This window comes from Grus americana, chromosome Z (assembly GCF_028858705.1).
Source record: "Grus americana isolate bGruAme1 chromosome Z, bGruAme1.mat, whole genome shotgun sequence".
Taxonomy (NCBI): Eukaryota; Metazoa; Chordata; class Aves; order Gruiformes; family Gruidae; genus Grus; species Grus americana.
In genome coordinates, this window is record NC_072891.1 from 51,069,903 (window position 1) to 51,085,090 (window position 15,188).

General features: G+C 38.5%; 1 protein-coding gene across 2 annotated transcripts in view; it reads right to left on the reverse strand.

Moving 5' to 3' along the window:
* Positions 1-10,449: 10,449 nt before the first annotated feature.
* Positions 10,450-15,188, reverse strand: part of LYRM7 (LYR motif containing 7) — a 39,575-nt gene continuing 34,836 nt past the window's right edge. For both annotated transcript variants that reach the window (XM_054811011.1, XM_054811010.1), the window contains one exon: positions 10,450-11,086. In XM_054811011.1, coding sequence (XP_054666986.1) covers positions 10,979-11,086 — 108 coding nt within the window. In that variant the 3' untranslated portion in view covers positions 10,450-10,978. The remainder of the gene's footprint in view (positions 11,087-15,188) is intronic.

The following is a 15,188-nucleotide window of genomic DNA, read 5'->3' on the forward strand; positions in this document are numbered from 1 at the left end:
ACCTTTCCAAAAATCCTCTGCAATTTTGCCTTACCCAGCTCTTCATCTTGCGGTGATGTCTGTCTCCCACAAACCCTCTGACGTCTCCCATGCCTTCCCCGGTACCTGTCTCCCTCTGCTTGTGCTCAGACACCGAGAACTGACACGTAGCGGGCTGGTCATTGCTAACCACCCCTGCTCAGACAGACTAGGGACCAGCCTGCAGCCCCCTTGCCTCTACCATGTTCTAATGACCAAGGTGCTAGATGATGTTGGGAGGATCCAGTCCTGCCTGTTACATTATGGGAGAGGCTATCAAAGCAGCAGCAATATTTGGGATATGGAAACTGTGACTGGTGTAAGGGCTGAGGATGGCTGTGCAAGGAGGTCAGGGCACTGAAAAGTGCAGCACTGCCAGTTCCTGCACAACACACTCCTAAATGCCCGTAATAGCAGCTGTGGGCAGAGTGCGGGCACAACTAGCGCTCCTCGCGCCCATGCCACGCAGCTCTCCGAGCAGTGCCCCAGGGACTGCCCCACTTGCAGGACCCATCCTCACCCGATTTTATCCATGGGACAGATCAGGCTTCTTAAGGCCCGCTGGAAATTGTCCACAATACTGTCCAAATACATTTGGAGCTCTGACAAAGCAATTCTAAAATACGGAATCAAGTTTTTAATTAGAATGCAAAGGATCAATTCTCCACTCACATCTCTAGTTTTCCTGTCTTTCCTGCAGCAGATTATTACATACAATAGATGAGTCTAGAGCACAGACGAAAGCTGTAAAACACCTGTGTGTTGGTGTTTGTGTCTGATGTGTTTGTGTTCATCTAAGGTTATCCGAGGATGTTTGGGTACACAGATGGATGGGAAACTAGAACACTTATTATGTCGAGTGTACTGTTCAAAAAAATTAAAACATTCTTCAAATTATTCCTTAAGTCAGGTAATATCTCTTGAAGCATTAATGTGACATATGCAAAGGCATAAAGATGAGCATTACAAACCAAGGAAGTTAAAACACTTGATGCAGTGTGTAACTTGGCTTTTTGATGCAGCATGTTCACAGCTGCACAGCTGTGGAAGCATTCAGTAGTGTGAACCTTTGTTGAGTTTCTTTGACAATTTTGTTGCTCCATACCAAAATGCCGTGTGCAAGTGCAGGTTAGAAGGTCTGAAGAAGGCTTTGCTGGTGCTATCTGCAGCTGGTTCTGTGACTGTATCCGTTTGGACTGTTACCATCATATATATATATATATTTAACTGTACTAGGTACACTCCTTAGATAACAGCCACATTGTCAGTAGAGATAGAACACGCAAGATATGAGCCACAAAGCTACTTTCTTTGAAATCAATCACCATGGTGAAGATCTATACAGATATTCTCCAGAGTAAAAACTTAAATTGGCTCCAGAAATTAGATGAGTGGTTACACATTCTTTCTGTTGATTTCTGTATTGCTTTTAGGCTACTACTTACCCAAAGGCAACCAGTGCAAACAAGAGCTTGGCACACTTTGAAGATTATGCCACATCCTGCTTGCTTTACGCACAGAGGTGAATTCAAAGAGATTGCTTCTGTGCACCAGGCAGGAAAGATTTACTCCCAAGTTCCTTATTTCCTTGGCAAACTCTCGTTATAAAACATGCTGCCAATTCTGCAAGCATTTAAGCACTACATTTATTTGGGCTGTTTATATAAGCAACAATCAAATGCTGACCAGATCAAATTCTATGCCATAGCTGCAATTTTCATATAAAGTTATGCTTTAAGGACGACACTCCTTACTTAAAGTCCTCTCCCATTGCTGCAGCAGTAATGGTGTGGGTGAGGGCTACACACCCAGGGGTTTTAAACCCGAGTTTCCATACAGAGCCTTTCTACTTCCTTATTGTGAGATCAATGGTTAAAGATAAGGCAACAAGAAGTGCTGGACTTTCTGGTTTTAAGGGACTCAGGATATCCACAATGATTTACATGTTGCATATACAGCTACCTTGGCACAAAACAGGCTGCTGTTAACTCTTCTTGCAGTTCAGCAGGGGCAGAAAAGAACCATCAACCTCTCAAAAAGAATCATCTGAGATACTCGGCACATGGTTAGCATCAGTCCTTGTATATGGACAAAAAAGGAGCATATTGGTTCTCAGACAGCAAGTGAATCACAAAAGCCTTGAGGGAAGAAGACTAAGACAAATGGTAGCTAACAGAAAGAAAAGATAGAGAAAGAAGACATTTTTCTGTACCTAGGCTAAGTCTGCTCTGATTATAGTAGCCAAGCTAGAGTTTGCTGTGGGCCAACACTATGTAGATAAGCAGAACCAGAACTTCAGACTTAGAAGAAACCCTCTCACAACGCTGGAATAGCTGCTAAATGAACCCAAAACATGCAGAGTGCTTCCACTGATTCAAGTGGAATTGAGTTTTCTCACATCTAAGTTGGTGGAAATATCAGCAGAGTCCCTGCAAATGATTTCTTGCGGATTTTTTCCAGGGGTAGAATATTCAGAACCCCTCTGCTGGGTAAGGATTAAATAACCCTTGCTAATAATGTTAAGTTAGTACCTGACAACATCTGTGAAATTGGCTCTGCACAGAGTTCCTGAAGGGCATAGGTAGAAGTCAAATGCGCAATGTTCATACATAAACTATTAAGACAAGAAGACGACTAGCAGCTCACACAATTTTCATCGTAAGTGACCTGGCAGGAAGACTTCCAGCTGTAGAGACCATGAGCTACAGAGGGCTATTACAGAGGGGTATACTCCCACTCAACCAAGTGCAGCACAACGTCTTTTTTTTTATGCTCTCTCCTTGTCTCCTAATTTGCTGGTTAAGTAATGGTGGAGGCGTAAAAATCTCCTTCCCTTTCAACTTCTGCTATCTTCAGTGTGGTTGAGCACGCTGCTTCTAAATTACTTTAACATATATATAATACAGCTGGTACAACTCATTATTTTCTCAGCACCCAGCAGAGTCCTCATTCCTACTTATTCTAATGTGTCTACTGCATATGCTTTAGTATTGTGGGAGGTGAGACTTCAAACGCCCTAACAAAAAGGGTGTCCGCTTTCCTGGAGGCAATACTTTGCTAAGAGAACATATTGAGCAGAGTCTAACTGACATCAGGGAGAGCTGCACCTCATGCTTTTCTTGATATTCAGCCTGTATTTTCCCCACTTCCTTCTAGCCCCAGTTCTAGGCTGTCAAACCACCCCAGCCTTGCCTCACCTTACCTTCTGAGGGCATACGTTTGAAGTGCAGTCATACTGTGAAAGTATGCTATTTCACTCCAGCCAGAACCACAGCTCATTCCTCCTCATTTCCTTATGTATATGGATACTTCCTTGGAGATTACTGTTTAGCTCATCCTACTTTATTCCTAACTTCACATTGGAATGGATATAAGACGTTCTTTCTTGATCTGTTTTAATAAATATTATGGTAGCTTTGTGCACCTCTGTTTAGGAACCCTTTGCAATTTCCAAATATAAAACAGTCCTCTAACTAATTCATACAATAACAAAATTCTTAATATTTCTTTTCTTCTTGCTAAAATTTACAGACTCCCATTACTTCCACAGAGTTTGCTTTTCTAGGATTCAATGGGATTTTAGTTTCAAAACCATGCCAGATGTTACGGGTGGTTCAGTTCAGATGCTTTTGTGCTTTTTTTGTTTCTTTACAATTTCAGCTTTCCCTATTTATTTTCTTTCTTTGACATGGAATAGAGGAAATGGCACTTAGGAGAAATCCCTGAGAGATCACCTGACTTAACTTCTGTGGTTTGAGTTACTGTATATTTGAATAAATTACTTAGGTGACTACTTCATCTGCTAGAAAATTAAGTTTTAAATAAGTGGAACTGTACAAGAACAAGGTGATGAAATCTGCAGCAAGATTTACTGGATGTCTTGATCACAGAAACAATGTTGTGTACTTTGTTCCCTGGTTTTGTGGGGTTTTTTTGCACTCCTTTTATTTTGCATATTTGGGGTCTTCTACCCTGAAATGATGATGGCGTGCATGTGCCAGCATTTGCATGCTTTTTCTCCATTTTAAGTGCTTGTAGTTTCAAACATTCATTGAAATGTAGTTAAAAAAATAGTGAAAAAAATCCTAACATGCATCTTAAAGCAGAAATTCAAACTACAAATCTGTTGTAGGGGAAAGGGAAGTACATCAAAGAGCATACTGTGGAGTACAATTCATCATTTGATGTAACTAATGCATCATAACATATGTTTCCCATCTGACAAAGGCAGGTAATGCACACTTTACAACTCTGTCCCAGGTGTTTTGTCCTTGGAGTCAAAAATCCCCTAAATTTTGTCTTTCACACAGTAGCTAAAGGAAAGCAGTACGGAGGAGCATACCTGCTACAGTTCTGTCAGCCTGAGGCCCTTCTCCATGGCTTCTTCCCTAAACACACATTGGAGGCATTGCAAAATGAACCTCACAATTTCTAGAGACCTTTTTTCTTTCCTTTTATAAAAAAAAGTATTTGTATTGTTAGTCTGACATTAAGTTGCTATGTTTCATTTTCTTGTACTTATAATGCTTATAATCTTATAATGCTTATAATCTATTAATACTTATAATGTACTTATAATGCTTATAATCTATTTAATCCCATATTTTGATGAAATTGTGAGCAGCTGTGAGCTTACTACCTAACATGTGAATATCTACAAAGTTACCAAAAAATAGTACAGGTACTTTTGAAGTTCTTATATGATCCTCCTCTTTATAACATTTAAGAGTTTTACAGTTCTTCTATGGGGGAAATTCTCTTCTCCATAAGGATGAAAAATACAGACAGAAGTCTCTGCAAGACATTGCAAGTCCCACTGAATGCAACTGAAATAAAGCAAAAACTTGGGCAAAGTTATACAGAAAAAAGGCTGCTAAACAGATAAGTGACCCTAAATCTTCCTGTTTAAGAAGTTACTTTCTGTACATGCTGCAGTCCTAATTATGATTATAATCAAGTGCAAATTAGATAAATTCTTTGCCTTTGTTATTCCTCTATTCAGTCCTCTGTTCCTCTTCAGTCCACATATAATCAGTCTTCCTGTCACCTCTGGTCTGCACTGCAGACTATAATTAATGAAAATCTGACATTTATAGTGGAAAATTTTTTAAAGAACCATTTAGTACATTGACATTTGTGTTTCACTAGTGCAAAAGTTGTCCTTATTTCTTTCTTCCTTTTGCTCTTCCTTCTATGAATATTAATGCTCTCACCCTCATAAATATGCTCATTCACTTCGTATTTCAGTTATCGGTTTGACAGGAGCCAGCCTCACCTCAGCTGCTATTGGACAACACTGCAGGGTCCAGTGAGACCACTTGTCTGCTTGTATTTCCACAAAGCATGTTCAGAGGAAATTTACTGAGGAAACCACATGCATAATTAAATACTAGTGAACAAAAAAATCTGGCATGTTCTTAACATTAAAGGGAAATTCCTTCAAGGGACTATTTCCAGCTAGGTAAGAATTGCTTCTTTGCTCTTTCTCAGTAGTATATTGTTATACAGGAGATCTCTTCCCTGCTGATCCAGTGTAACATGTTGGCCAAACTGCTACAGAAAGTTTACTATGTACGTAGCCTTTGAAATCAGATCCAAATGAATTACAGCCTGAAAGCCATACTCTTTGTGTTGTGGCATAGCTAGACAAAGCTAACTGTGAAAAGTGCAGGTTTGTTCCTTCTCCTTAAAAGCACTTGTTTTTCATGAGCAGAGTTTGTGCTGAGTCTCCAAGAATCCTCCAAGAAACTGACTTCAAGCTGCACCTCTGCAAGTGTCAGGAGGAGAACTGAAGCAGATGAATGGACTGATAAAGATCTACACAGAAACATCAGTGCTGTCTCATCTGCAGGTGGACAGCAACAGACCCAAGATTTTTATATGTAATACACATTTAGAAAGGGAAGGAAGCATTGCAATGACGTTTTAATTTTTTCCTTTACAAACCGACTGGAAAAAGTGAAGAGTATAGTACGGGTCAGTGCCTGCTTGTTTTCACTACCACAGCTCTCCTGCACAGAGAGCAGAATGCCACGATTCCCATGCTCAGCTACAGAGATGTCTTTCAGCTGGAAAGGGCAGTTCGGGGGCAGCTGAATCAACCTTCGCACACAGCTGCTGACCGCGGGGAACAGGGCTGCTACTACTACCGCAGCAGGTGAAACAGTAGAACCGTTCCCATTTTTATGGCCCAGCGCAGAGCATGCCATCCTCCCTCCCAGCTTCTACAGACCCTAGCTTCACCAGCTTTTGAGGTGAAGCATGTACTGCAAGACAAAGGAAAGCATAGTTTGAAAAGTAGATGCTTTTACTCTTCCATCTGATTAGGGCTAACTAAATGGAAATATTTGCTTATAAAAAGAGTAAATTATTTAAACATATTGCTATTTACTGAAGTATAAAGATGTACCCTTCTTCTCTTTTCCTCTCCTCAGATTTATTCTCGCTGGCGGGAAAAAAAAAGTCACTGGAAAGCTAAACTTTTAAAAAACTGAATAAAGTGATCATAAAAGCTTCACTAGTGAAGTCTTTCAACAGAATTATAGAGAACTGGATATCGACACCACAGATTTACCCCATACAAGCAACATATACTTTACCCACAAAGATGACTGGATTTCTACTAGAGTTATCAAAGCATCAAACCTTTGTAGCTGTAAAATACCATTCTTAATACTGAATTCATGTTGCTATTCATGCTTTGTGTTAAGTAATTAATTTCCCATAAAGCTAAAGATCAAAGATTTGACAGGCCACCAAACTCCAGAGTTTAGGATTAAATTGTTCCAAGTAGTTTGGAAAGCATTATCTAAGGCAGGGAAGTACTAGGACTCAGCTCTTCCTGTAAGTTGGTCAGCCTTTATTTTTAGTTTTCAATTGTCAATAATTTTTTCCCTTTTCTAAAGGAAGTATAAAGAACTGCCAGTACTTGAAGCTAAATTACTTTATTTACAGGTACAGTATGATACAAACAGGACTGATGGTGCTATGCAGCATTCAGACTAGTTCAGCTCCTTCAGCTGGAATGATGTCTAAGAAAAAGAATAAACGCTAATGCTAGATTTAATCACTGAAGTTGCCACAGGTTTGTTGATCTCGTATTACCCGAAAGACTGCCCAAGAACTTGGCACCTTGGGGAAGGTACAAGCCACTTTTCCAGGTTAAACTTTTAATGCTACTTCCAGATCAACTCCTTTTGGAGTCACTTTGTGATGTACGACAGGACTCCCTGTAAAAACAGCCACTAAATGCTTCCTTTACCAAAGTGCACAGGAACAGAGAAGAGGATTAATTTGGCCCTGCTAAATTAGAAAAGCCACCTTGTCTCACCTGAAGACCATGCAGACTTCAACAGAAATCCTACCCATGCAAACAAAATCAATTAGCTACTGCTTGCAGAAAAAAAACATGAAGAAACCTCGTATTTTAAAACTGTTAAATAAAGGAGAGGGAAAGTTGCTTAGAACAAACCCAAAACTTAGTATTTAAACAGGAAATATTCCTCGGCTGTATTTAATGCTTTCACTAAAGCTACAGTGTACACAAAGTCAGCACTTCATGAAAGAGAACACCAGGGCAGAAGCCTCTAATAGACACAGGTCTGGTAGATGATGTCAAAAGCTGAAGTGCTTAGGATTTTTTTACGTGCAATCATTGAGGTCACATCTGCTCTGCCAAACTCTGTGTAAGCATGTGACTACCTCAAGTAAACCTGAAACTCACCTTTAAAATACCAGGTCCTGCTAAGCAGCACTGCGTATATCTGCACCTCTGGAGAGCAGCACCCAGGGGTTAGACCACACCGACCCCTTGGCTAGAGCAGCTGAACTGTAGCAGATCTGAACAAGCAGTGAGATCAGAATTCCTCTTCAACAGAATTCCTGTCTGCCTACAAAAGATCTCTACAGATTTTTTTGATATAAGACATAGTTAAACTACAGTTTAAAGAACTATTACCTTTAAGGCTTATCTTTTGAAACTGACAATGCATACTCTGGAAGAAAGGCACATATGTCTGCTGTAAAATTCTGCAGTTTCAGTAAACCTGAAAAAGTTTAATGTGACTGAATTGTGTTATTATGAGCCTGTTACAGTTTCTGTTGTAAAGAATCAACCTTTTCCCTTCCCAAGTCATTAAGTAAAAGCCCCTGTAATGTTTTTTAGTTTCAGCTAACACTTTGCAGAAGGAATGCAACAAGACTTCCTGTGTTTTTAACATCTGATATTATTGACATTAATTAAGGAAAATAAAGATAAATATGAGCACAAAGCTGACAGTATCAAGAACAGATTCACACCCAGAATGAAATGGGTACTGGACCGTGAACCAACAGGAAAGCATGGGATAAGGGGAAAAGGAACAGACACTACCACCAAGCAGAGAAGCCTTTAATTACCAGCTGCTCATTAAGCAGGTTTGTGAGAATCTTTCAAGGCGGGAAGTTAAATTTGCAGAAAACAAACACCTGCTAGGCCCAGATAGTGACCAACTCTGAGATACTTTTAGGCTCAATTCCTTATTTGGATTCCTATTAATCCTGGTCTGGATTCCTGTTTCAGATCACATTGAACCAAAAGCAACAACTAGGCCTGTCAGTCTCTCACATTAGTAGTCTTTTGCCTATCAACTTGATTTTCCTCATCTCAGCACTGCAAAACTCAGTTTGTCTTTGCTGCCCAGGAACGCACAAGGACAGCAGGAACATGGAATGTTAATGCACAGACCACAAACATACTGTAGAGGACTGTAAGGAGCATTGTTTGGAAAGCCATTAAATTCTACCAACATTTTTTTTTTATGTCCTTTATTTTCAGCAGTTGCGTATATTATTCAGGTGACTCATTCTGTATTTTTATTATGAGTATTCAAGATGTAGGTAAGATGAAACACGCAAATGCTGGTCAAATCCCAAGCCTGATCCTGTAAGTTGACGTTTCTGAACTCTCTATTAATGTGTAAATTCTTGTCAAAAATAAAAACCTAAAACATGACAGCAGAACAATACTGAAGCAATAGTCACGTGAAAATAGTTCTCCACTTGCAGTTTCCTCCAATATCATATGAAAGACTGCCATCTGCTGTTGGCATCACTAAGTCTTTTAGTCTTTTATTTTGCTTGGTAACAGGCAATACTATTTTACATCACTACCAAAAGAATGAAGACCTACCAGGCCTCAGTTCTATGAAATCAATCTGAAGGATAAAATCAGTAATACTCTGCTTCCACAGCCTAAAGCAATGGGTCTATGACAGATCAATTCCCCCCAATTTCAGGGTGCCTTGGGATGTATACCTTAATGGTTGAATAACTCGTCATTCTTGCCAGACTTAATTATTTCTGCTTAAAAATTAGCCACTTCACTTGAGGTAACCTTTTATTTTGTTTTCTCTTTATAGCTGCAACTACCTTCTATTTTCTCTCCCTTGCAAACCCCTCTTTTATGCTCCTTATGGTAAAAAAAGTCAATGTAGGCAGACTGCAGAGGGATGGGAAATCAGATACAGAATATGCCTTGTCCTTAGGGAAGTAAACAACACAAAAGGCCTAGAATAGCACATCCCCTACAGACTGAGACATTTGGTTTGTAGTGAAGCCACTAGACTGCAACAAATAGCAAGAGCTGCACTCGTTTTATTCTGTCTCCCATCATTTGCCCGCTGCCTTCTAGCTACAGCACAGGGAGGAGTATCAGTGCAATTGAAAGAGGGTTACTGACAACGCACTGGCTGCTGGCTGCCCTGCCTGTGGCAGCCAGAGGCAATAGTTTTACAGAACAGAGTACTTATCGCACCGACATGCTGTGTGAGGAAAAGAGACTGGATGCCAGCACTAGTTTTCTGTTTTACTCAGTCAGTGAAGCCATGTCAGAACCCACATGGATATGCAATATTGACATCTTGGAGGCTTATTAAAAATAAACCGGATCACTGGAACTCAAATAGAGCTGAGAGGTATTACTGGGATACCTCACTCCTGTGTGAGGTGTTTAGATCCTAGTATGGTGCCTGCTGCCAATTTCAGACAGAGAAGATTCTGTATATCACTATAGTTGTATCTGGTTCCAATTAAAATAGAACTGAACAGATCATTGTGATGAATTCCCCAAGAAGCAAGTAAGTCTCTTTACAAAAATGGAAGTCATAAGGGCTTAGTAAATAAACTCACCATAAATTCACTTGAGGCAAGTCGGATCACTTGTGACTAAGCAACAAGCTTCCTTTCTCTGGAAATTGGTCATTAAATTACTCTATAATCACAAGATAAAATGAAAACCTTAAATTCATAAACTTATCATCTAAACCAACACCCTTATGTTAGGTTGTGGCTGGGTTTTCTTGTTTCACTGTCATCTAAGAACTCAAACCATGCCATTCCTGCTTGTTCAAAGGTGTGGGGGAGAAGAAAAACAATACACACAATTCTCCTCTCTGCAAAACCTGAATAATTTATTCAGATAAACCTTAAGAACTCTCTCAAACATCACAGTATATTAACGCACAATTAACGACAACTTCAGAGATCATGCTTTTGGTGCAAAGCATAGATTTAATGGTAAATGCCGCAAGATGTTTTTTCATTACTTCAAAGCAGCGTATGATTGACAATAAACTTATAAATAAGTATTATCAGGATTAAGCACTGCATTTAATTTTTATTTAGTTTAAAATCCTCTGGATCACTAAGAAGCAACCTCTATCTTACAGTTGTCATAATTAATAACGTTCCTGGCAGAAGTAACACAATTCAGCAGTGTATTTTTACGAGAACTGTGTGTCTTGGGTTTCTGTGGAAGTATCAGTATCTTCCACAGAAGAAGTGCATGATGATATCACAGCACCCAATAAAATAGGTGACTTGGTTTCAGTCTCTGTCTTCCTGGTAACGATATTTAACTTTTTAAAATTTTGCTTTAAAACAGGTATCCACTACTGGTTTTCACAGATCTCATTACAGGATATTAAACTTCTGGGGAGAGAGGCATATTTTCCTCAGGATTCATGTTTTTTTGTTGGTTTATCAAAGTAAGGAGTGTTGTCTTGTAGAAGATCTTTCCTGGGTATGAGTACTGTAATAGAAAAAAAACTATAAGAATATAATCTTACGGAAAATACTATTTAAAATTCTAAAGTTGTTTTTACATATACAAACAAAAAATCAGGTTACTAAAATGAGAATCTGAACTTCTGGTAAGCGTGCAAGCAGCATCATGGTATCTGTCCAAGATAAAAGTATACAAAATTTTTACTTTCTGTTGGTCAAAATATTGCCTTCCCCTTTTTCCTTTTAAAAGCACTGAAAATGTTTTAATAGCATTAAGAATCCATAAAAAATTACAAAATGTTGCAGTAACTTTTAGCAAGAGAGACAATGGCAAATTTATCATGCCTGAGTCAGATTATGTTTATTTCAACAGTTCCAAAAATGAATACTAAGTTTGACTTAGCCCTTTCCACCAACGTCCTGGAATCTGATCTGCAATATTATTCTTGTCACACCTGTTTTAAAGGCCAACAGGACAAGAAAGCATCAAATGACAATTATGGCCACTATGTTGTCTCAGAAGTGCACTGTGTTAGGGTTTGTCTAATTATACACCATTTTAACCTCTTCCTGACTCTAAGTTCTTGCAATCTAGCTCTGCAGAAATCAGCTTCTCCTTTCTTCATGAAGGGAAAGGAGCTGTGTCATGTTGGATTTGCTCCAGCAGCAAAAACTAAAGCACAAACTCCTGAATTCATAATGCTGCACTTTAACTAGGTCAGACAGCTGCAAAAGATACAGTAAACATGTAAAACTGTGTTTGTGTGCATGTGTGTGTAACAAGTAACTTTTTGTCCAAAGTGCACTGATATCCTGCATCTTATAAGAAAGAAAAGTGATTTCCTTGAAGGTATGTTCCTTTTGCATCTGTGTAATGATACTGATGCACTTAAGAAGTTTCTAAGAGCTTTAAGTAAAATTTCAATTGCATTTCTCTTAGATAAAATACTTGTGAGTAAATTTATGACAAAACATGTTGATCTACACATATACAATAGGTAAATGAAACAGAAATACCAATGAAAACCAGAATTTAATATATTGAAAAACAGAAGTCGAAACAAATAAAGATTGAAAGAAGAATTTTTAACCTTCCTTTTCAAAGCTAAGTTTTGAACATACACTGCCAACACACAAAATCAAAATCATCAGAACATACTGCATGTGTGGTATATTACTAAATCTAAGTTCTACTTGTAACAGCTTTATCTGAAATTAAAGTGAAATGAATAGAACTGAGACTTTTGTATACTACTAACGTAACTCAGACTGAAACATTAAAAAAAAATCAGAAAAATTGTCTAATATGACTAACAAGTTCCTAATTGAAATTGTCCTCTCTTCACTAAGAAAACCTCAGCCTAATTTCTTTTTTTTTTCTTTCTAAAGATTTACCAGCGAATCGCAACATGACTATACACCACTGCAACTCAAATTCTTTTTAAAGAATAACACTGCCCTGTGCACTGCTTCTATGACAGCACAGAATAATTTCACTTGATTAGGGAAAATGCTCCCCTTACGCTATTTGTTCTCACTGCCTAAGATAAGCCTTTGGCTTTTTGTTTTCAGTTATTAAATAGTTATTTTACAGATGCAGGATCTAAAAAAAAAAAAAAGAAGAAGAAGAAAAACACCAGGTGTAGCTAAATTGTATATATATTTGTATAATACAAAAAGTTAGAGCCAAAAGATTCTGCCAGTAACTTGAGGAAATCAGCTGTGGCAATAGGTTTCTGAAACATTTCTTTTTCCCCTGCTCTTCTGTCATACAACATAGGAACTGATCACTTCAATCTTTTTTTGGGCAGGGAGCATGTGTGTGGGTGGCTTGGAATGAAGCAAGGACATAATACTAATTTAAATACAGCCCAAATGTATTTTACTTTTTTTTTTCCCCCCAAATAGGCCAATATACTTTCTATTTCAGCAAAGTAAACCTTGACCTACAAAGTTTCCAAAACAAACGTGTAGCACCTAAGATGAAGCACTATGAAAAATAAACTTTTCAACTGAAGTCGCTTATTTTTATTTGCCAACAAATAGCAACTCAAGCAGCTACCTGAGGGCTGCACTTCCACTTTTTTCTCTTTTTTTTTTTGTTAATAAAACTGTTCCAAGCCTCTCATTTAATACTAGATGATACCATAAAAGCAATGATGGACCTAACCGGAATTTTATTGGCACTATAAAAGTTACAACAGAGCATAAAGATTAAGGATCAAAAAGGTTGATTTTGTTCTGCTAAACCTTCCTTAAAAGCTGTACTGGAATTGAACACCCGTTCAATGTGCTACCTAAGCAGACTCGTATACCTACACGGGCATTTCCTACAACAAACTTCCCTCTAGAAACTGGCTCCTAGTTGCCAAAAAACAAAGCAAAGTGAGAAGATGCACTTAATATTTTCATCATATACATGCACAAGCAGTTGGAAGGGAACACAGCTAGGACAGCTAACCCCAACTGACCAAAGCGATATTTCGTATCATTTGACAACATACTCAGCAACAAAAGCTGGGAGAAGAATGAGGAAGGGGGGGATGTTCAGAGTGATGGCGTTTGTCTTCTGAAGCAAGCTTTATGTGTGATGGAGCCCTGCTTTCCTGGGGATGGCTCTGAACACCTGCCCGCTGATGGGAAGTGGTGAATGATTTCCTTGCTTTGCTTTGCTTGCATGCGTGGCTTTTGCTTTACCTACTAAATCTCAACCCATGAGTTTTCTCACGTTTACTCTTCTCATTTTCTCCTCCATCCCACTGGAGAAAAGTGAGCAAGCGTCTATGGGGCTTAGTTGCTGGTTGGGGTTAAACCACGACAACGCTTAGCCATAGATTCAACTGGAGGTTGAAGTCCTATCTGCAACCTTTTTCCTCTTTTTAATGTCAGGCAACTTTTCTTTACAAACCAGAAAGGATGGAAACAGTAGGGTGAGATAGTCAACAAAATGGATCAGTAGTGGTAACCATACCCATTTATAGGTACAATTTCACACAGTGCACTGACCGTACTATTCACCATTAATTACTATCAAAATATGGTGACAATTATCTCAACTGCCTAAAAATTCTGAATTTCTGGTTTCAGAAATTTTCTAGTAGCACACTCTGTGCTACCTGTGACACTAAAAGTATAATAAGAGCTATACCAGAATTGCCTAGTTCAGAGTGCTGTCTGACTAATCAAAGCTGGATTCTTAGGAAAGGTGCAAACACACTGGAAGCCTGCTCAAAGAATGACACTTGGGAATAATGTTCTGTTACTGATCAATTTACTGTGGTAAAAAGGTCTGTATAGTCCTTCTGTAAGGAGATTTGCTTTTACTCTTTCACTACAGTATCAAGCTAAGTATCAAGTTTGATCTTCTGCTTTTTTGTATTTTGAGCAATACCTTGCCCCTGGGCACAAAGATTTTTCATGGCCACGACCTTTCAGAATTACTTATTGTGTAAAATAAAAATGCATTTTTTTGGTATTAGCTTTGAATGTAAATTCCAACTTCACTGAATGCTTTTTGCATTTTAATTATACCAGGACAAGTAAGAATATCTATCTATTCTATATATTTTTTAATACTGTTCATTTTTATTCTGTGAACTTCTATCACGATGCTCTGGATTTCTTTTCTAAGCATTCCTGATCTTTTAATTGGTGATTCGCTACATTATCAAGACTAAGTATTTGTCACTTCAATATATATTCCAAACACACACAAAACACACAGCTCTTAAACTGTGATGGCTGTTTCAAATTATTGTTTTTTTCTTCCTGCAGTATGATCAATTATAGAGTGAGAAGCAAAGCTTAGACCTATCCAAAATAGACACAGGGGAAAAAAAAAAAAAGAAAAAAAGAATGGGCAAGAGATTGCATAATGACAACCTTTGCATTCATAAGCAGGTCAAATGCACCCTGTGTACAGATGCACTCCAGATTTTTTGCTGCAGGACAGTTTTCCTGGCTAATGCTAGACTCTGGAAGACCTCCTTCTTCCACACAAACCTCATTGCCACTATTTCTCTAAGAAGTCTGTAAAATTAGGTGGGGGGAATTCTATCACTTTTTGTTTACGGAGATTTTAAAGGAGACAGCATTAAAGCTCTGCTACAGTCAAAACACAATCACCA